At 41.6% G+C, this 24,211-nt stretch overlaps 1 protein-coding gene across 5 annotated transcripts in view; it reads right to left on the bottom strand.

Moving 5' to 3' along the window:
- The window catches only part of LOC136864144 (serine/threonine-protein phosphatase 4 regulatory subunit 1), a 1,196,145-nt gene that overhangs the window by 440,292 nt on the left and 731,642 nt on the right, over window positions 1-24,211 (bottom strand). For 2 of the 5 annotated variants that reach the window (XM_067140780.2, XM_068226184.1), the window contains exon 1: window positions 13,663-14,090. The exons of 2 other annotated variants lie outside the window; for them this stretch is intronic. In XM_067140780.2, coding sequence (XP_066996881.2) covers window positions 13,663-13,829 — 167 coding nt within the window. In that variant the 5' untranslated portion in view covers window positions 13,830-14,090. Of the gene's footprint in view, window positions 1-13,662; window positions 14,091-24,211 lie in introns of those variants that run through there. One more of the 5 variants, XM_068226181.1, reaches the window with a different exon arrangement.

Raw genomic sequence — 24,211 nt, 5'->3', positions numbered from 1 at the left:
GAGTACCCTCATCTTCAAACAGCCACACCTTCTTCTGGGATTTTGTTGGGACATCGTAATAATAAAGCCAAGTTTCGTCACCTGTAACGATGCTACTGACGTTACGCGAAGTCCCATTTTCAAACTGTTTTACCTTTTTTCGGCACCATTTCACTCGATGTGCCCTTTGTTCCTCTGAAAGTGAATGGGGCACCCAAAGGGAACAAACCTATCTAACATGGAGATGGTCGTGTAGAAATGAATGAATAGCTGGTGCAGGGATGTGGACCAAAAGGAGGTGTATGACAGTATTAAGAGAAAATATTTGACCATCTTGACTATGGTAGTAAATGAAGTCTATTATAGTTGACTATATTTACAATGATACTTAAGCAGTCGTAGGAGTCCAGCTGTAGGTTCAAAGAAGCTAGTTATCAGACCACGGAATGATCATTCACCCGGGCCGATGACCTTCGATGTTAGGCCCCTTAAAACAACAAGCATCATCATCATCATCATCATGATCATTCACCTAAGGGATCAGAGCTTGCACATGATGGGTCGGTGTGTTTCATCTGCACCGCAGGGCACATAGCACACACGAGAGAGGATAACATGTCTGCTGACGAAATTTATATTCCTTCAGAAATTCGTCACGATGATTTCACAAGTCACAATACGAATTCATAGTGTATGGGAACAATTTCACATTCAGGAGTTCCAGACTGTGACTCCCAAAGGAAACGAAGAGTTCACACATATCTATTTCTTCAACATGTTTTACTTTTGCACACGTTTGATAGATATTATTTTTATTTAGCGTTTTGCAAGTGTTTTTACGTCGCGCTAAGACATCAAACGATTTCGGCGACGCAAGGACGGGAAAGGACTAGGACTGAAAAGGTAGCCACTACGGCCGCAATTGAGGTACAGCCCCAGCATTTGCCAGGTATGAATGTGGGAAACCATGGTAAACCACCTTCAGGGCTACTGACGGTTGGATTCGAGCTCACAACCTCTGGAATATAAGCTCAAGAATACGCTACGACCGGGCGTGTTGGCCGTGCGGTAAGGAGCGCGCAGCTGTGAGCTCGCATCCGGGAGATAGTGGGTTCGAACCCCACTGTCGGCAGCCCTGAAGATGGTTTTCCGTGGTTTCCCATTTTCACACCAGGCAAATGCTGGGACTGTACCTTAATTAAGGCCACGGCCGCTTCCTTCCCATTCCCAGGCCTGTCCTGTCCCAGCGTCGCCATAAGACCTCTCTGTGTCGGTGCGACATAAAGCAACTAGCAGGGAAAAAAAGAATACGCTACGCGAATCGCGTAGCCAATTCGCTCGGCAAGGTATAAAAAAATTATGTCTCACTATCTACTTTCTTAAGATGTTACTGCCGAAAATGTTGTCCCGTGCTTCTTCCTATTTAAGCCATTTCAAATATTACTTAACTGAGCCGGGATCGAAACTGATACCTCGGGATCAGAAAGACAGCAGTCTACCATCTCAGTTACTCATATCAACCCTAACAAAATTCTACGACTTTGTAACGTACCACGCAAATTTGTATGTAATAATAATAAAAGAAATGCAGGGAACGTGTCATCTTCACGGAAATGAAAAATGAAATGAAAAGCCACAGTCTGTTTCCAGTCATTCGACCGGGTCAGGAATGGAATGAATGAAGCCCCCATCTAGCGGCGAGGATAGAAAAGGTGCCGGCTACCGAAGCCTGTCGAACTCCTCTGGGGCAATGATAAATGACTGACAGATGAAATGAAATGTTAAGTGTATTGCTGGAATGAAATATGACAGGGAAAACCAGAGTACCCGGAGAAAAGCCTTTCTCGCCTCCGCTTTGTCCAGCATAAATTTCACATGGAATGACCGGGATTTGAACCACGGTATCCAGCGCTGAGACGCCGGCGCGCTGCCACCTGAGCCACGGAGGCTCACATCTTCATGGAACCACTGCTTATTTCTTCTGACTTCATTATAATAATAATGCTATTTGCTTTACGTCCCACTAACTACTTTTACGGTCTTCGGAGACGCCGAGGTGCCGGGATTTAGTCCCGCATGAGTTCTTTTACGTGCCAGTAAATCTACCGACACGGGGCTGTCGTATTTGAGCACCTTCAAATACCACCGGACTGAGCCAGGATCGAACCTGCCAAGTTGGGGTTAGAAGGCCAGCGCCTTAACCGTCTGAGCCACTCAGCCCGGCGACTTCATTATAATGCTGTACTGCAATATTATTCGAGTATAAAGATAATGGGTGCACATCATAAAGTAGTCAATGATGAAATGATTTACATGCAATGTCCAATCTTCCTTCTCCACTCTTGCAATTCAATAGTACCATTCCTCACACTTTTGTCCACATATGTAAAAATAAGTGTTCTTTATGTATGTTTAAATTCTTAGATACTTGAAATTTGGAAAACAAATATTTATACATTTCTAAATATTTTTCGAGTGTGATTTGATAGAATTGGATGATATTTTATTTCAAGCACGAAACACCTCATTCTGTCTTTTATTAAGTTATTTATTTTTCATGTATAAATCTGTTAACATGTGTCTTCTTTTTCAGGTAGTTTCAATATTTGTATTTATTCATAAATTAGTTGCGACAGACTCAAGAACATGACAGTTATAAAATGAACTTCGATAACGCAGCAATTACATTTATCAGCTCTGATATATTCTAAAATATCTTTATTTCATTTTAATATTAATACAGTGGCCGGAAAAGATCAGGACAGGAGTCTGCATCCAACAATAATAACAGCCAACCCCGCACAGGGTGTACAGTTGTACGACGTATGAACTGAGGATGTATGCCTATTTTACAGGCTCAGTCAACAGTGGACTCTCCAAAATATAAAACTTTGAAAAATAACTTTGAATTTAAAACCGTAGCGAAGAACGGCTATCTTCCTAGTCAAATACACTGACCGACAGAGCAAATGCAACACCAAGAAGGAGTGGTTCGAAAGGGATGAAAGTTGGGGAAAAAAACAGAGACGGCACGGTCGAATAATTGATGTTTATTTCAAACCGATATGCAGGTTACACAATGCGCACGGCATCGACTCAGTAGGATGTAGGACCACCGCGAGCGGCGATGCACGCAGAAACACGTCGAGGTACAGAGTCAATAAAAGTGCGGATGGTGTCCTGAGGGATGGTTCTCCATTCTCTGTCAACCATTTGCCACAGTTGGTCGTCCGTACGAGGCTGGGGCAGAGTTTGCAAACGGCGTCCAATGAGATCCCACACGTGTTCGATTGGTGAGAGATTCGGAGAGTACGCTGGCCACACAAGCATCTGTACACCTCGTAGAGCCTGTTGGGAGATGCGAGCAGTGTGTGGGCGGGCATTATCCTGCTGAAACAGAGCATTGGGCAGCCCCTGAAGGTACGGGAGTGCCACCGGCCGCAGCACATGCTGCACGTAGCGGTGGGCATTTAACGTGCCTTGAATACGCACTAGAGGTGACGTGGAATCATACGCAATAGCGCCCCAAATCATGATGCCGCGTTGTCTAGCGGTAGGGCGCTCCACAGTTACTGCCGGATTTGACCTTTCTCCACGTCGACGCCACACTCGTCTGCGGTGACTATCACTGACAGAACAGAAGCGTGACTCATCGGAGAACACGACGTTCCGCCATTCCCTCATCCAAGTCACTCTAGCCCGGCACCATGCCAGGCGTGCACGTCTATGCTGTGGAGTCAATGGTAGTCTTCTGAGCGGACGCCGGGAGTGCAGGCCTCCTTCAACCAATCGACGGGAAATTGTTCTGGTCGATATTGGAACAGCCAGGGTGTCTTGCACATGCTGAAGAATGGCGGTTGACGTGGCGTGCGTGGCTGCCACCGCTTGGCGGCGGATGCGCCGATCCTCGCGTGCTGACGTCACTCGGGCTGCGCCTGGACCCCTCGCACGTGCCACATGTCCCTGCGCCAACCATCTTCGCCACAGGCGCTGCACCGTGGACACATCCCTATGGGTATCGGCTGCGATTTGACGAAGCGACCAACCTGCCCTTCTCAGCCCGATCACCATACCCCTCGTAAAGTCGTCTGTCTGCTGGAAATGCCTCCGTTGACGGCGGCCTGGCATTCTTAGCTATACACGTGTCCTGTGGCACACGACAACACGTTCTACAATGACTGTCGGCTGAGAAATCACGGTACGAAGTGGGCCATTCGCCAACGCCGTGTCTCATTTATCGTTCGCTACGTGCGCAGCACAGCGGCGCCATTTCACATCATGAGCATACCTCAGTGACGTCAGTCTACCCTGCAATTGACATGAAGTTCTGACCACTCCTTCTTGGTGTTGCATTTGCTCTGTCAGTCAGTGTATATAATTCCGCGCGGTTCCCGAGATTTACGCGAGTGATGGCAAATATGACGTAAGCCTGACTGATCACAAAAAAAATGAAGGCGTAAAGCAGACCCTACACGGTCAATAAAACTGTCAGTACCGAAAAATATTGACAGTAATACTGATCGTATGTGGACTGGAATGATGGAATAAAGGCCAGTACTGAAGCAGATCCGGATTTCCTGATCTGCGAGCGTCAGTACTGTAGAGTGGTGGGTATACTGACAGTTATACTGACCGTGTGAGTGCGTTCGTCATTATTTCTGTCAGTATTAACGGAGCAGCGATGAACGACAAATGCGTTTCTCTCCAAGGCCAGGTAGAGGTGCTTGTGAAACCGCCAAGTAGTCCTACCGCAAAAGTTTATCCAGCTATATGAAACGCTGCTAGTATAAACGTAACACAATATTTCACATGTTTCAACAACTGCTGTACTGGTGAAAACTGGTGACTTTATAGCAGAAAACTTACAGGTCTTCAAAATTTCTACCAGTTGCAAGATACCCCAATGTCACCGCTAATCTGTCTGCCACCGATAAACAGGTCTGCACGTTTGTATTTTGTCTTATTAGAAAATGTTCTGTCTGCCTCTGTGGTGTAGTGGTTAGTGTGATTAGCTTCCACCCTCGGAGGGCCAGGTTCGATTCCCGGCTCTGCCACGAAATTTGAAAAGTGGTACGAGGGCAGGAACGGGGTCCACTCAGCCTCGGGAGGTCAACTGAATAGAGGTGGGTTCGATTCCGACCTCAGGCATCCTGGAAGTGGCTTTCCGTGGTTTCCCACTTCTCCTCCAGTCAAATGCCGGGATGGTACCTAACTTAAGGCCACGGCCGCTTCCTTCCCTCTTCCTGGTCTATCCCTTCCAATCTACGCATTCCCTCGCAAGGCCCCTGTTCAGCATAGCAGGTGAGGCCGCCTGGACGAGGTACTGGTCATCCTCCCCTGTTGTATCCCCCGACCCAGAGTCTGAAGGTCCAGCACACGGCCCTTGAGGCGGTAGAGGTGGGATCCCTCGCGGAGTCGGACGGAAAAAACGACCCTGGAGGGTAAACAGAAGAAGAAGAAGAAGAAGAAGAAGAAGAAGAAGAAAAGGCTCTACCACTCATAGTAATTTCTCAAAAGTAGCCTACCCTCACTCATTCGGAGACAGTTCTGAATCTTCTGCTTCGATATGTTGTATTTCCCTCAACAACTTCATACGAGAATACTCTTCTCTTTTCCTAAGCCAGTCTTAACCCGTATTGACGGTTGTTGACTTTTTATTTGTAAAGTGAGAATACCGCAATGGTAAGTAAGCAAGTGCACTTGTACTGACCAAAATATTGACAGTAATAATGATCATGTAAGGTCGCTACAATATTGATGCGTACTGTCAGTATTATTGACTCAGTATTACTGATCAGTATTATTGACCGTGTAGGGTCTGCTTAAGAATATTACGCACAACAAACAAAACATATGTGTTTCAATATCTCATACTTCGTGTAAAAACAGGTTAGGCCTACATGAAAAAATCAAAACAAATTCGTACGACTACAGGGCTGTATTTACGAAGTGTAAGCCATTCAATAACGGATCATTTAGCAATCATCACTTAACTAAGTATATAAGGATAACTACCGACATCATCAGTTACTGATTTTTATTCTCTGTCAAGCACATTTTACGAGGTATGCAGAAATATACGGATATATTAAAAACACACACAGCAGAATGGTTGCGTGTCAGGTTGTCGGTTCTATGAAAAAACAATGTGATGGAACAACTATAACGGAATGTTATGGATGTTGACCGTATTTAGGAAAGGGACCACTTCTGTTTGAATGACATGTGTAGTGCCTCTTTAATTCTAATGTTATTGGTTGTTTAAGTCACACTAATTACCTACGTTTTGGTTTAGTACAAGAGGATGCCTAATGGCTATAACTACGCCAATATGTATCCATCTATCTACTTTTTTGGTTTTCGCAGACATTAATGTGCCAGAATGTTGTCACGCAGGAGTTCTTTTACGTGCCATTAAATCTACCGATACGACGTTTACGTATTTGAACACCTTCGCATACCACCGGTCTGAGCCAAGATAGAATATGCCAAGTTGGGCTCAGAAGGCCAGCGCTCTACCGTCTAAGCTACAGTGCCAATTTGTACAGAAAGAACACTAAACATGTTGGTAGTATACGTAAATATACGAGAGATAACAAAAGAAATGCAGAGTCGAACTGACCACGTGTCACCTCATAATCTGCAGGCCTTCGGGCCGAGAAGCAGTCGTTTCATAGGCTAAGGCCTGAAGCGGCTGAAGTGTCATGGGGTCGGTTTGGTTGGTTAGCACAATAAGTGATGAGAGTTTTAACATAGCAAGCCGATCTTTTAACATACTTATATTGGAGTTGAGAATAACCTCCTAGATCGACGTATTGTTAGAACAAAGGCGTTCCTTCATTTAAGTATTGCCTGCTCTGCATAGACTTTGCAATCAATGTACAAAATACAGCGATGGAGCTAAAGATATATTTTCTGCTAGTTGCTTTACGTCGCACCGACAAAGATAGGTCTTATGGCAACGATGGAATAAGAAAGGCCTAGGAGTTGGAAGGAAACGGCCGTGGCCTTAATTAAGGTACAGCCCCAGCATTTGCCTGGCGTGAAAATGGGAAACCACGTAAAACCATCTTCAGGGCTGCCGACAGTGGGATTCGAACCCACTATCTCCCGGATGCAAGCTAACAGCCTGATCTTCCACACAACTTTAGATCAAATGGTATCACCTATACTCAACAAGTCCACCAAAATTTGAATAGGTCTATTCAATCACTTAATCTGTACATTTATTTTCTCCAGATGTATGTCTAATAAAATTAACTTCCTTATAAAATTTTAAGAGTATCGAACAATTTCTGAACCAAGAAAGTGTTATTAGTAACTGCTCTCTGTTAAAATTCACGATTCGAAATTTAATATATCTTTAAAAAAAAAAGATCAGTTATATTAGAAATATCACTTGGTGGTGGAATATTAAGTTTCTGCTTACACGCGCGTTTTACTTTCTTTAATCTCTAAAATTCAGTGTACAAAGTGTAAATTGTGCATATGTTTTAGGGAACAACATAATAATGACGATATCAATAACAACAATAATTACTATTGTCGTTATTTTTTTAATCTTCTCTGAAAATATCAATCGACCGAACACCGTGTTCCGAACAAACCGAAGGAAAGACCAGTGATTTTTCATAAGTTGGTTTTGTTTCCACAAATGAAGAACAGAAATGAGTCTAGCAGTTACAATAAGCAGGCATACTTTTTATAGCAGTTAATCAGTAAACAAAAATGAACACTGGGCAGAATAACAAATCCATTTAACCTTCAGGCATGATTTTTAACTACTGAATGCCATACAATACCGAATTGTTGACCCTAAATCTGTTAATGCCCATGTATTACACTGTAGTGATAGTCCTTCATAAAGTAGAAACAGCATACTTGTGCACACACGTGAAGTCTGTGTTATTGTGTCTACTAGTTTAGCATTCCTGCCAATGAGCACAGTACTGATATATGTGTCTTAAGGTAACGTTCAGTACCAGTGCAACCTCAGCCTAGAACAAGTGAAGAAATATGGACACTTGGAAAGTCGATCCTAGAGCAAGGTTGGAACATTGTATGGTATACCGTGTAGTGAAGCAACTAAGTTTTAACAGAAAGAGCTTACCCCACAACCTCTTCAATGCCATACGTAATACAAGAATAAAAATACATACTGCGAGTTCAATGAAGATATCACAGATGTTTTCACTAAGGAACCTTGAAGACTGTAGTCATATACTCCATGTAGTTCAGGCCTATGTGAGCCTCCGAGGCTCAGGCGGCAGCGCGCCGGCCTCTCACCGCTGGGTTCCGTGGTTCAAATCCCGGCCACTCAATGTGAGGTTTGTGTGCACAAAGCGGAGGCGGAACAGGTTTTTCTCCGGGTACTCCGGTTTTCCGTGTCATATTCCATCCAGCAACACTTTCCAATATCACTTCATTTCATCTGTCATTTATTAATCATTGCCCCAGAGGAGTGCGACAGGCTTCGGCAGCCGGCACAGTTCCTATCCTCATCGCTAGATTAATCCCATTCCTGACACGGTCGAATGACTGGAAACAGGCTGTGGATCTTCATTTTATTTCATTTCAGGCCTATGTGAATCCTGTCAGAAACCCTGTATTACAACAGCTCAGTCTTATGATGTGTGTACTACCCACCTGTCTCACGAGTCACGGATACTTCGTATCACGTAACTAGCCCTTCGATGTGCAGTGCTGCCTCTGAGGGTTAGAGTCTAACCGGTACAGAAAGAACTCTGAAAAAACTAAACATGTATTTTTTGGAGCTGTTAATCAGAACTGTTCACGTTCAGACTGTTCGTATAGGAGCTACACTTACGGTCATCTCTCGTATAATTATTCCGGATTTTTCTTTTTAAAGGTGGGAAGCACTTCAGGGAAGCACTTCAAAACTGAAGTCTAAGAGACGAAAAACTGATCTGGATTATCACAGAATTTGCGACTGTGATTCGATAACATCATCCTACGGAATTTTCTTTTATCAGAACTTATAAACAATATTCAATGACTGTTTCTCAGGCACAAGCCCAGGTTATAAACAATATTCAGTGACTATTTCTCAGGCACAAGCCCGGGCTATTGGTAAGTGGTTCCTGGCTGATTTAACACACCTTTTACTTAGACTAACATTAATTTCCTCTAAAATTGCTCAATATCTTGTACGGTTTGATCTATTTTCAGAAGGAAATAAAAAATTATATTTTTCAACATGCCAACTCATTTCACTGGATAAATCGTAGCAGGTAAGCAACACAGATCGCTAAAATTAAATATTCTCAAACACAATATTGATCATCGAGCAACAGTTTTTTAGTTCCAACAACTGTCACCCCCTGAGTAATGAAGTTCGCACTTAGCATGCAGGAAAGCATTTTTACATTGATTTTTTTTCATCTGCAGTGATATATGGTATTTTTAGATATGGATGCACGATTTAATGGTGATGTTATCCTGGCTGTAGATTGTACTATTATTTCCACACAACACAAGCTCTTCACTGCATGAAGGCCACACTTCTGATGTTCTTACATTGTCATAGCCATGGACGGTTTACTATAGATATCAAAATGAAATTAATTCTTAAATGTGTAGCAGGTGAAACACTTTATATAAACATATTATAACTAAAAATGTCCACTAAGTTCATGTAATTTGTAATCAGTAAACAATAAGTAATATTTCTTTTCATGTTTCGTCAAGAAATTATATATGGAAATCACAGAAAAATTCTTCACATGCATAATTTTCACTATTTAAGCAACATATATATATATATATATTACTTGTGGGCTGCAATAGTGGCACAACTCAAAAAACACGAATTTGGAGTTAATGAGCTCTCGAACATTGTAGATTAGTCTTCATTCCGGCAGTAACAGCGGCATATCTTGTATTTCAATATTCAACCAACAAGTGTCGCTGTTGCATTCTCCCCTCTGTTGTTTATATTCGCTGCAATTCTGGTGCTTCTCAGTTTGCACCTGGAGCTCGGCAGTCTTGTGGCACATTCTGTTCATCAATAGTAACACACTGTAAGTTTCGCCAGTGTTACAGAAGAATTTAATTATTGTCCGCGGTCCGTCAGAAACTTTAAACTCACTTACCTCAGACCTTATCTCTTTTGAGTTGTGCCACTACATTAGCCCATGAGCGATATAAATATATTTCAACATGTAGACAGCCACAGTCCATTATCCCTGTGAGATTTTTTATTACCGTAACAGTTTACGAGTCCACTAGCGAAATGTAAGGGATTTAAACACCCGTAAATTACGAAACCCATCGTTAAAAACAGAGACGATAGATTACAGTATATTATTACCATCATTATAGGAAAATTACGAAGATAGATCTGGAGACAACAGAGCACAGAGAAAAGAATAGGTATAGTTTCTAGTCTGAGAAAAGGATTAAGTAACAAGGAAGCAGCTCAAGGGATCTCAAGGACACATCTGTCCGATAGTTGTCCGCAAACATGAACGGAAAACACTCGAAAGACGAACGAATAACATTAAATCACAATTAGTCCAACAGCATATGCCCGTAATTTTAGAAACTGGACTCAATTTGCTGTAAGACTGGACGTTAAGCTCAATTCTCCAAGAACGTGACATCTGATGAAACACGAACCTTTTAGGCTTTTATCACCCAAGTAGGATTAATACACCTTGGATATTTAGGCCTAGACCAAAAAAGAAATCGCTAAATACATTTGCAAATCTGCCCTTAACAATATTATATGATTAAAAATGACATAATCCACCCCAAATAATTTTCGTTAATGATTTTCAAAATGTGTCTGAAATCGAAACAGTACTAGCAAATAAAGAAATTAGGGATACACATTGAATTACCCACTGACGTAATATTTCATTAAAACTTTCGCTATTGCTGAGATGAACTACCGAAATCCCAGTGTGGAATAGACAACTACTTGACGTAGACCGGCAATTGTGAATCAATTTTATGCAAGCAAAACAACATATAACTTTTTCCTTCACATTATAAAGTCGTACAAGTTGTATGCGATAATAACATTAAAACAAATTGCTAAGCAAGCATGTTAAGTAATGCAATCAAAATATAGACTCCCAACATTATGGAAATATGAGCTAACAAATAAAAATTGTCCAAAATATGCACTTTCAGGTCGAAGTAAAATAAGAATTAGGCGTATTTGGGGACAGGGTCCTTAAACATAATCATTCAATGAAGTTCGAAGTTAAACTCAAGATATGATGCATCAAACACCGTCTCACAACCCCGATCCCTAAGAGAAAGCATCGACTACAAGCATGTAAGCCCGATGAATACACCGCCATTCCCACGTACGCCCAGTCTTACGTTAGTACTTGTTAAGTTATTAAAGTGTACAGGGCCGATTGCATTCCATAGCGTTTCTCTGATGAGAATGGGGATAAATCGAATGCAATATTCAGATTTTGAAACGACCAAACTACAAGGAACAGGAATGAAAGAACTGCTGTGAAGAGACAAAATAGTACGCAAGCAGAACTGCACAGGAAAAAAAGGGGAAAACGCGCGCTTTTACGAGGCTGCGGCCCCTCCCACCTACCCGCTGCGATTATAATGGTTTCTACACAATTCATTCCAAATGAGATGTAATATGATTCGCATGACACAATTAAGAATATTTATCGAAAATACAAGTCGAGATCTTGGCAGTTTGTTTAAATATGACGTGTCTAGGTCCAAAGATCAATATCCTGACAGAAGTCAATTTTCGCCATTAACTTTCAAAGAAGCTCCAAGGAAAGACCGGTTAGTCGTCTTTCTTAGGAATCTTCAATTCTGTAGGATAACTAAGGGAATATGCAATATAGGGCAAGGCATGGCATTCTTTAACACTCCTCAACTTCACCCCCAGTTTACCAAGGGCCTCAAACCACGTGGCTGCACATAAAGATGGCGGGCATGAGCTTGGCTCAGTGCTGCTGTCAGGCGGGCAACATATCGAAATATTCCGCCTAAACAATTCACTGTTGGCCATCGCTCGAACTCCCACGTACGCAAGTGATCTGCACGTTAGCATCCCTGTTCACGTACACGGCATAATATAAACTAGGTAAGGGATCTAATGAATGACATGGGATGAACTTAATTTCTATAGAACGCCTGAAAAATTCACAGGGCATCTATCTATACAGCTACACTCTAAAATACTAATGACTTACAATTCGTAGAAATAAAGTGGAAACACCAAATAAAAGGATTAATGGCAAGCCAATTATGCATGTTACATATCCTGAATCACGGAAAAGGTCTCAACATTTTCATATGTCAAAACTAACATATACTGAAATTTAATATCATTAAATACGAATTTTCAGAAACGTCTTCAGGCCCTGCGAATAATAGGATATATATCGAATTAAACCGTAAAACGGAACCCTGCAAACACAACAGAGATGTTCAACGGTTATCATACATTATGAATGGCCAAGTAACACAACTAACATTGCCACACACGAAAGTGAAAATATACAAAGCCATAACACTATTGGCAAATTAATCTGAATAAATAATCATGCAGCATGCAAGTGGGACAGGTCATGCAAACAAATCCCATGCTTCTATATTTTACTTCTCTGTGTTTCTTCCTCAGTCATTACAATCTATCAACATCGAAAACAAACATCTGTACGTCCTGATCCTTAAACAAATCACAAGTGATTTAAGCCTACGACAGAGATTGAAAATTACTTTCCTGTGGAACTCCTCGGGGGTCTAAAATCAAAAGCTTCTATTCCAACGTATAGGAACTGTGAAGAATGAAAATATAAGTAGGCTATATGAAAATACATTAGTCCACAAATATGAAATATAACTTCAGAAAGCGAACACCATAACATCACGCAAGCCTAAAACAAACGCAAAAAATTCTAATTTCTCGGTTCACAAGATAGTAACTGAGGGTATATAAAAATATTTAAGAACAGACCATGCACAAAACCACGTTCATGTATATTATACAATCACCACTAAAGGAAACGTGTCAGTCCAATATAATTGTAATTGCAGTTTTACAAATCAACAGCACTAAGGACATCCGTGATTACTACAGCCAGTAGAAAGAAAACAGACACGGCTAATACTACAAATGAAATCTTAAGCAATGGAAACTACAGTCATCACTAATACAAACGACATTACAAATTGGTCATAAATTCAAAAGAAACCTACAAACACAACAGAGATGTTCAACGGTTATCATACATTATGAATGACCTAGTAATACAACTAACATTGCCACATACAGGAACACAACAAAATATATTCATCCTAGCAACGAAAAGCCAGAATTATAAACTTCTGAAGCTTCATAAAGCGGAGTCAACGGCCAAATTGACACAGGCAACCTTTCTGAATAAAACAACCTGAATTACGTTCGTCAACTATAACCACGCACGCACTAAAAAGTAGGCGGATAGGTATGTATACGGTAACATGATGTGCAACAAAAGCACAGCACTATTAAATTTCCTACATTTCAGACTTCAGAGTAAGAACTACAATTATAGAGTGTTGCATGATTATTTTCTAAGTGACATTCAGTAATATTTTACAAAAATAAAAAATTTCACAATGCCAACTTAATTGCGTGAAGAAATTATTAATTTATTGAGGGAACAAGCTAACAAGTACATTCCTCACCTTTCTCCGGGTCGTTCTCCACCGCTAATTTGTAGGATTTGTCCATCAGAACATAAATCTGTGAAGACACAGCGATTCAGAAACACACCCACAAGAAGTTTCACGTTCGGCAAAGCTGAGATGTCGTCCGTGTGTTCAACACGTGTGGAAAAGCCTAGTAACGCCATCAATAGGCTGCTATCCACAGCGCCATCTTCGAGTAGCCTCACAGCGCGCACCCACACACACTCACACACGAATACAACAAGCTTTTGTACTGAGGCGATATAACTTGCAGAAGCAAAGAGACAAACAGGCAACTTTTATAAATATTTTCATTAAGTATGATCCCAAGGCAAGCAGTTGTTGAAATGCTTCTTTCTCAAATATAATCTAGGAGTAGACGCCATCTCTAGCTCGTATGAAGGCCGCAACGAACGCGCTACCACAGCAGTAAAGTAATCCCGCATCAGCTCGCACGCACGGCCTAGCCGCCACATCCGGTTTGGGGCCTCCTTGCTGGCTTGCTTGCCAGCCTGCCTGCCTGCCTGTTAGTTGCTAGTCTCGCTGCGCGACTCGGCATGAACAGCTAGGGTGGGGCCAAGTCTTTCCTCTACTCGCGAACTCAATCACTTACTGTTTGAGTAATCTTCATCACCACTTCACTTCTTGATTCACATGTCTCTTCAGTCCACTACAGCAACGAGAAGCAGCTTACGCTCCGCTATGTTCCCATCACCACCCACGCACGCAATGTTTCTGAATGGAGCATTCACAAATTCTTTCCATATTCAACTAAACGTGACAATGGAAAACAATCTACACTCGACACTTGTGTATTACTGCATTCGTAACAACTTCCGTGAGTTAGGAATTTCTTAAACGGCAAACATAATCCACGTTAACTGCGCGGCGCAATGAGTTGGTAGCAAATGCCCTTCCACACACCCTGGTACAACCGATCGATTTTTGTGTGTGCGCAGTAAGTAGTAGGACCCAACCCGGTCCGGCCTAATCTCAACTCAACTGAACTCTCTCGGCTGGCTCCACACGGATATTACGTAACACACATACATTTACACACACACACACACACCCCACCAGTGAGCGCGCGCTCGCTACATAGTGGCGGGAAGCTAAGCCATTCGTCAGTCAGCCGCACGGTTGAACAAAGAAACAAACGAATGCGGACGAACATCTGAAGCTAAAGTTATGAGCAATTCATTCCTGATGTCCGTACCATATTGTAGCACACGTCCTTAAATGACTCATTACATACAATCACCTGTCCTGAAGGCGCCAGGGAGCACACACGTGTGCGATAACCTTGAAATTCTTTAACGAGTTTGCTTCATAATTCTCCTCCAATGACTCAATACGAGGAAGAAAGCCATCTGGAGGTGAAATTACAGACAGGTAATGCGTGAAACATACCTTTGTAGTCGACTGTGTTTAACTACAACCCATTATGGGCCTGTGTTTGAAATTCTGCTAGGATATTTGACGGGTATCATGTGTGGTATTTTCCCACGCTATTACTAAACTGCCTGTCTGTTAGGTCATCAGCCCAGAGGCTGGTTGGATCCTCAAATAGCACCACCAAAGGTTATGCGGTTATGAGGAAACCCCAAAAACCAATGACAGCACCAAAATGGGGCGTACTAGTAATCGCAGGTAAATGTTGACACAGCACATTATATCGGGTCCTGGAGTACCAGTTCTATATTCAATGCGCACGTATTTAGAGTAACAATTAATTAGGTAGCCTACAAATGTAGATATTCAGCGATCATCGGGCACGATAATCACAGACTCTGACTTTGTGAGCAAAGATACATACAGTACGTCAAAATGAAAGTCATCAACTAGGGGAAAGCTTGTTTATTTGGATTCAACAAAAAGAAGTGTTACTTTATTTTAGACTTGGTTTTGGTATAAAACGTACACATTTCATACTGAGATACAAAATAAATTAACTTATTTTTTTATACTTACAAAAAACAATTAATTGGTTACTAGAGGACGCGTAATGCTGCGCAGAATTCGTTATGAATAGGTGAAATAACCTGTCTTGATATGAAATTGCTCCATGCGTTGGCCGGGTACTTACTTGAATATCTATTTTTAGGATTTATATGACCAGTTTGTCCGACCCGTTGGCTGAATGGTCAGCGTACTGCCCTTCGGATCAGAGGGTCCCAGGTTCGATTCCCGGTCGGGTCGTGGTTTATAATCGCTTCTGATTAATTCTTCTGGCTCGAGGACTGGGCGTTTGTGTAAGTCCGATCACTCCCCTCTTCATATTCAGACAACACTCTGCCAACCACCACAGAAACACGCAATAGTGATTTACATCCTTCCATAGGGGGTTGGCGTCAGGAAGGGCACCCGGCCGTAATACAGGGTCAAATCTACATGTACGTGCAGTTCGCACCCGCGATCCAACAGATGTGGAAAAAGTGGTAGAAAAAGAAGATATTACCAGTTAATTTTGTGTCAAGTGAATGTTTGTAGATTTCCTTATTGTGGCGTTAATTGATATTTTACGAAATACTTTGTCGTGTTAAAGTTATTGTTGAGTGTTTAATTAAAAGTTTTAGATTAGTTTGTTACGCGTGGATATTTGTCCTTGTTGAAGCCCACAATGCCTGGGAAGTAGCCGGCCCTTTCAAATAATGAATAAAATTACGTGATAATTGTACGTATTTACGCGTCGCACTATATATTATATGAAGCACACGATTCCAACTGTCATTGGTACGGTCACCAATAAGCCTAGCGAACACAGAATTGAGGATTCAACACTAATAGCGGCCATTTTGAACATTTTCTTGTTCAACCCTTCTGACTCCCATGCCGACGGAAGCTGAATTTGGACTTAAACGGCATCCAGTGTGTCACAATTCATCTCAGCAATCTCGAAAAGTATGAATCCGACAAAATATTATTCGATGATTTTTACACGGCACTTCTTCCCAACCCCCAACCGTACGGGTGCTGGTGTAGTCTAACCCACACAGGATTTTTTTTTCTTTTCAGATAGTCATATGTACCAAGTGTAACGGTTCAAATCCCGTTACAAGATGATATCTGTATTTTATTATTAATATCATTATTATTATTATTATTATTATTATTATTATTATTATTATTATGTCCGTATTATTATGTTATCTGTGATATTGTTACTATTATTGTAATTATCCGTTTTATTCAATTCGATTTTGCAATTGCCTGTTCCTTGCAAGATTGTACTTAGATATATGCATATATACGTATGTGTAGATTATCATTAAACACCTGTACAGTGAGAATTGTTGTATATATCAGAGATTGGATGTGACGTTGGGACATTGTGCAAGATTAGTGGCGATTCTGCCAAGTCATCGCCGCGCCATGGCTACGACATTGTATTTATTTAGAATATGCGCTCAGCGAGTCGGCCGCCGCAGGGCTATTTCACCACTGTATGTAATATTTGCCGCGTTGTGGGAGTATGTCATGGTTATTTCTGGAGATTACGTAGCTGTGTCAACCAACGTCCATATAAGGTGGGTGCATATTGTAGCGTCAGTCATTAGTTATACGGCTGCAGTACAGTGAAGTAGTCTACTAGATCAAGAGGCCTTAGTTGGTCAGTCAACCAGTGTGAACGAGAGATGGTGAAGACTCAGTGAGCCATTATTGGTCATTGAGAGAGTGAGACCAAATGGTTGGTCCGTCACTTGGTGGAAGACACGGACGCAAGGGCTTACCATGAAGTCAGAGAGGGCAACCCAGGACCTACCAAGAGGTAATACCATATTGACTTACAAAGAAGTCAGATGAGATGGAGAAGAAGCAGTCACAAGGATGTATCACCAAGTTAGGCGTGACACATCTACAGTAAACACCAGATCAAAGGAATACGTCGTAATTACACTAAAAGTGTTGAAGGTACAGTCAAGTGAATAAGTGAGGGAAATATTTCGTATAAATTGTTAAATGTCCGGTCAAGAAGAATTCAAATTCATGCCTAGTTTCTTTCAGTTGCAATGTCATAATTTCACATTCTCATCTGTTTTATCGCGACAAGACTCACTATTTTTTGATATATTATTTAAAGAATATATATTGTTCTATCAAACGAATTCATAGTTTTATTTCATTGAAAGTAAAATATTTTAACCTCAAAATTAATGGGGAAACCGAACGCCAATCTCCTTTTCCCAGAACTTATATGGTATGTTGTCAAAAGTAAGCTTATTACCCCACACCCTAGAGATAGTCAAGAGTCTCATTATATTATTGCTGTACTGAGTGACAGATGGCGCCCTTCAAATAACGTATGTGTAAGTAAGCAGGTAACAAGTAAGTGTGAGTACAAGGTTCGACGAGTGTGTATTTTATATAATGAATATTAATTTTCAGATTTTCCATTTTAAATGCAGATATTCAGATTTTTCAAGTTAAATCCAGATTTATATATAATATTTGTAAAATTTAGTCGGAATGTCAGGAACATGTTTACACAAGTTTGGTAGAAACTGCAGGTTCGCCGATAGACGCCTGCCATTTTTAATCGTTCAACTTCGCCGCTATCTTTACGTAAAGATGTAACTCCTTAACTCTGTGAAACCCGCAAAGTATAGAATGTATTGCGGGCTAGGGTAATCCTTCACCAGCAATTATTCGAGTGGTCATTTATTGATATCATTTAGCATTACTTAAAGTTAACTAAAATTAGACACCTATCACTGCCTGATGATTTACCGGCGGGAAATTCCGAGAGAATTCCAGTCCAGTATAATGGCCGGACGGGTTGGACAAAGCTGTTTTTTATATTTTCTTTTTTACAATTTGCTTTACATCACACCGACACAGATAAGTCTTATTGCGACGATGGGATAGGAAAGGCCTAGGAATGGGAAGGAAGCGGCCGTGGCCTTAATTAAGGTACAGCCCCAGCATTTGCCTGGTGTGAAAATGGGAAACCACGGAAAACCATCTTCAGGGCTGCCGACAGTGGGATTCGAACCCACTATCTCCCGGATGCAAGCTCACAGTCGCACGCCCCTAAGCGCACGGCCAACTCGCCCGGTATAGGGACCGTGCGTAACAACAAATTTTCGACCGCAGCGCCCCTAGCGGAAGAGACGATTATTCATCGGTAGGAGAAACACCAGAATAACATCAGCTGTCGTTGTTTACTTATTGAAATATGTTGTGAATACGTATAATTTGAATTAATCAGCTACCGTATGTCGAATGCTGTTATCCTTGTGGGTTTTCAGAAAATTATGTGGAGTTCTCAGTATTTTAGGAATTCTACTTTGAGGAAAGGAAGAGAGCTTAATGATAGTCATCATATATATCAGGTGGATGAAAAACTTTCAAAAGAAGTATCTGGTTTATGTTTGAGAGAGAGAAATATTAGTCAAACCCCCATATAATATTAACATCAATGTAAGAATTTTTAAAAATCTTAATTAGGTCCTTTGGTTAAGTGAACGAATCCGATCCACGAAATGTCACGGTATTAGTTGTCCCAAATGGAAGATAATAATAGTTTTTACTCAAATAAAGTGTAAAATCTGCGGTAAATTACGAAAAAGTACGAAATATTTTACTTGTAGAGAATAATATGGATACATACTTTACTACCTTACAACTATTTTTTCTGCTACGTCGCAGCGCTTCCGTACGTGTTTTGTCTGTCTAACACTTCCGTGTGTAAAATGGTCAGAGTTTCTGAATCACATTTTGAATTATCACTGGGTAAAATAGAAATTACAAAATAGTACATTTACATTTCCCTGGTCATATGAAAATGGTAAATTATCAGTCTGAATACCTATACTAGAAATGTTGGGGAAATTGTGATTCAGGAACAGAATTCATGTTTTCTTGCATTTCACTTTGTCTCCCTTTCCTCCTCTTGTACCTGACTGTCAGTTTCCTCTGTATTTCGTCCTCATTATTTCTTCCTGGTAACATATGCAAAGTAGGTTTATATCCAGGGCTATCAGGATCTCTGGTAGGTGTTCCATCAATGAAGTGTCGGATGCAGATTCTGGAATTATCGGCAGGAACCTACGGTTTTCCATCAAGTGTTGAACGATTTAAAGATGTTATCCATGCTTCCCTTCTGATCTTATGGGCAGCTGCGGCTGGAAAAGAAAAAATCGTTCCTGGTGGGCTGTTTTAGTAGGTGTAATTACAACCGTACACAGAATAGTTCACGTGACATTTACTTCGTTTACTGGTACGGTACTATGAGTTTCGTTCATGCTTAGAGAATATGCTGAAAGAACCTAATCAAAACGTAGGCTACCTCAGTAAGCAATGTGAACAGTCAAAGACTTACAGCTAGTAAAATAAAAAACACTATTCATTAACTCGATGGTGAAAAATTCTCCTACCGCTCCTACCAGTTACTTCAGATTAAGCCACCAGATGGCAGCACTCGCTATACGCACGGTCCCTATACTTCGAAGGATATAATGTGGAGATTACTGGCGGGACAGGTATTACACCCCTATTCATAATGGTTTGCAAGCATTGGGACCAACGGATTTTGAGCCCTGCGTTCACATCTGTCAATGAATTATCCACCGCAGTGCTGTAGTGCCGAACTTTGTACAGTTTGTATTGTTCAAGGATGAGACCTCATTCACCCGTGATGGTGTTTTCAACAGCCACAACAATCATGTCTGAAGTGAGGACAATCCCCACCCCACCCACATCGAAGGCCACCAGCAACGATTCTCTATCAACATATTGGCGGAAATTGCCCAAGATCACCTAATAGAACCTTATTTGCTCCCTCCTTGTTCGAATGGTCCACGTTACCTGGTGTTCCTGCGAGATGTGCTGCCACAGTTCCTGGAGACTGTACCTATTGTTGTCCGAGAAATGATGTGGTTTCAACACGACGATGCACCAGCCCAATTCGATGTTAATGTCCACGAGCACCTGAAAAACACGTACCCTCGTTGTTGAATTGGAAGGGGAGGTCCCGTCCCATGACCAGCGCTATCGCGGGGTCTCACACCTCTGGACTTTTTCCTCTGGGGTTACGTAAAGTCGTTGTTGTATGAAACACCCGTAGAAACATATGAAGACTTGCAAGTTGCTTTCCGTCGCACCGACACAGATAGGTCTTACGGCGACGATGGACAGGAAAGGGCTAGGAGTTGGAAGGAAGCGCCCGTGGCCTTAATTAAGGTACAGCCCCACCATTTACCTGGTGTGAAAATGGGAAACCGCGGAAAACCATCTTCAGGGCTGCCGGCAGTGGGATTCGAACCCACTATCTCCCGAATACTGGATACTGGCCGCACTTAAACGACTGCAGCTATCGAGCTCGGTATGAAGACTTGCATGCTAGGTCCAAGTTGCCTGTCTTCTGGTACAACAGACACCAGGGACCTTTAAGAGAGTGCGGCAGAACTTCATGCGCCGTGGCCATGCATGCATTGAGACTGGCGGTCGTCACTTAGAACAATTATGAGCTACTATGTTGTTATGCGGCGTACGCTGTGTGTGTCCATAACAAAATAAATATGCTTTTCAGACTACTGGCTCCGTATTTCAATATAATCGGTTGTGGGCCCATTATCACCTGTTTCAATTTGACCCAAAACGTTTGAGACACCCTGTAAACAAAGAATCTGTTATATGTTGCTAAGTTCTGGGTTACGCTGATTAGCCTGTGGTGACTTAGTAGCTCAATAAACATCTATATTGTCCCACACATACAATACGAAAGTAAGTTATCGTCCACATTTGTATTAATAAACGCATACCGGTACTAGTGATCGTGGTGTATGAGTTTTTCATTGAATCAATGTATTCGCATCAGCCAAACGTTGCAGCTGTACCTAAAGAGGCACAATCACTACCCTCCCAGACCTAGAGTGTTTCTATCATCGCGTCGCGTACCTCCTACATGCGTTAGTGCGATGATAAAAAAAAAATGCCAAAGAGGTCCCTAGTTACAAAAATTAAACCATATTTATAAGAAGCAACAATTAACAAAATTAGAGGCTATAGTGAAAATAGAATGTCTTGCAGCATGGATGCGATGTCTACTGTCGGAAGTTTATAGCAACTTCGATGCAGTTGGTTGGAGAGTAATAAAGCGAATTCCATAAGCACAAAGATTTCGACATTCCAAAATATGACCCAATAATGAACTGCAAAATAGGGCACAATTTTTGGTAAAGAGTAAATCGAGCTCGGCTTAACAAGAGTACAGTAATTAACGTGCATATGGACAAGGATTAACCTTCTTTTTTTTTTTTTTTTGCTAGGGGCTTTACGTCGCACCGACACAGATAGGTCTTATGGCGACGATGGGATGGGAAAGGCCTAGGAGTTGGAAGGAAGCGGCCGTGGCCTTAATTAAGGTACAGCCCCAGCATTTGCCTGGTGTGAAAATGGGAAACCACGGAAAACCATTTTCAGGGCTGCCGATAGTGGGATTCGAACCTACTATCTCCCGGATGCAAGCTCACAGCCGCGCGCCTCTACGCGCACGGCCAACTCGCCCGGTGATTAACCTTCTTGAATTCGTTGTATTTATTACAATTATTGTGAGAAAAAAAAATCAATTATTATCGTCAAGAGAAAACAGTATAATAACTGAGCCAGCGAAAACATTTCCATATAATCGTGAATCCGTCTGTACATCTTTTCACAGTTCAGAGATGCATTATATCATAAGTAGTAAGATATCCTTCTGAAGTTCGATAAAATAGTGATGATGCTTGTTGTTTGAAGGGGCCTAACATCTAGGTCATCGGCCCCTAATGGTACGAAATGAAATGACAAATTAAAAGTTCAAAATCATCCACTGACCAAAATCAAAAATGTCATGAAGAATGAATGGATGGATATAATTAAAAACAATCAGTGGAACCGACCAAAAACCTATCATAAAAATAGTATTACTGACCAAGGGACCACTTCTAAGGCACAATCCTGATGATGATGATGATGATGATGCTTGTTGTCTGAAGGGGTCCAAAATCCTGGTCAACGGCCCCTCATAATGGTACAAGTCGCTAGTAAAGTAGAACCATGGTATTTGTCATGTTGGGGTACTAATCAAAAGTAGCGCAGACTCACGGTGTTCCACACATGATGGTACAACTCAAGTATTGTACGTCGTACAGGCAACGCAAACCGATGGTGTTCCTCACCTACGTGTACTAATCATGGGCGCCGGTATTCCCGTGGTGTTCCTCATATAGTAGATACTAATCACAGGCAACGCAGACCGACGGTGTCGCTCATATAGTGGTACTAATCACGGGTACTGAAAACCTACAGTGAAACTCTCTCTGCTGCTACTAATCACAAACGTATTGTGTACCTATTATAGTGGTACTACTCGCATGTAAAGGCGACCCATGGTGTTCCCCGCGTGATGGTATTAATTAAAAGTAGTTTCATAGTTCTAATACAATCATCCCTTGGTAGCCCCTTTTAGTCGCCTCTCACGACAGGCAGGGGATACCATGGGTGTATTCTTCGTCTGCATCCCCCAGCCTCAGTGGGTAGACAGAGAGAAAAAAATAAGAAATTCTGTAATTTGGAAAGCAGTACTGATATTCCTTATGTGCTGACTTCTTATCTTTAAGACCAGTTCTACAGACTTGAAAAGTTTTGAGGTACTCCGATAAAATACTCCTTAAGAACACGTTTAGGAGATAATTAACATGATGGATTCCATTGAGATACACTGTCGTGTCCTTTTGCTAAGTATACCAGATTGCTTCCAGCAATTTATTTCGTGAATGAGTGATATACACACACCTAAAAAACAGGTCATCACTCCTGTGTGTCATTCAATCGTGTTGCAATCTTGACATGTCCTATGCAGACTAGAAGGACGACCCGTAAAATATTTGTAAACATACACCGGCACGTACCGCAACCTAGAGGCAGTACGTCATGCTCCAAAGGGAGGCAGTGTTTATTTCTTTTTTACAAATTGCTTTGCGTCGCACAGACAGATATTTCTTATGGCAACGAAGGGATAGGAAAGGGCTAGGAGTGGGAAGGAAGCGACCGTGGCCTTAATTAAGGCACAGCCCCGGCATCTGCCTGGTGTGAAAATGGGAAACCACGAATAGCCGTCTTCGAGGCTGCCAACAGTGGCGTTCGAACCAACTACCTCTCGAATATAAAATGATAAGCTACGTGACCCAAGCAGCGCAGCCACTTGCTCGGTTAACGAATGCCATGCGGGCCCACCCACCAAAATAAAAATTCGGGCACCCCTCAAATGTAAAACCTATGAATAACTTACAATAAATTTAACAACAGCACGTACAAGTAAAGAAATATATTGTCAAGTTATCTGAACAACGGGATTATTCGTTATTGCAAGATTATTATTAACTAATGTTTAGTAAGTTTTATTTGACTGCCTGCGTGGTTTAACGTCTAAACTCCTGAACTGCCAACCATGTGCCACTGAGATGTTCGTATTTAACTTTAAACGGTTTTATTTTTCAGTAACTACAGAACTATACTCTGTAACGGACACCGAAGTCTCGGTTATAATAAATATAGTTAATTC

This window comes from Anabrus simplex, chromosome 2 (assembly GCF_040414725.1).
Source record: "Anabrus simplex isolate iqAnaSimp1 chromosome 2, ASM4041472v1, whole genome shotgun sequence".
Classification (NCBI taxonomy): Eukaryota; Metazoa; Arthropoda; class Insecta; order Orthoptera; family Tettigoniidae; genus Anabrus; species Anabrus simplex.
This window is presented reverse-complemented; position numbering and strand designations above follow the sequence as displayed.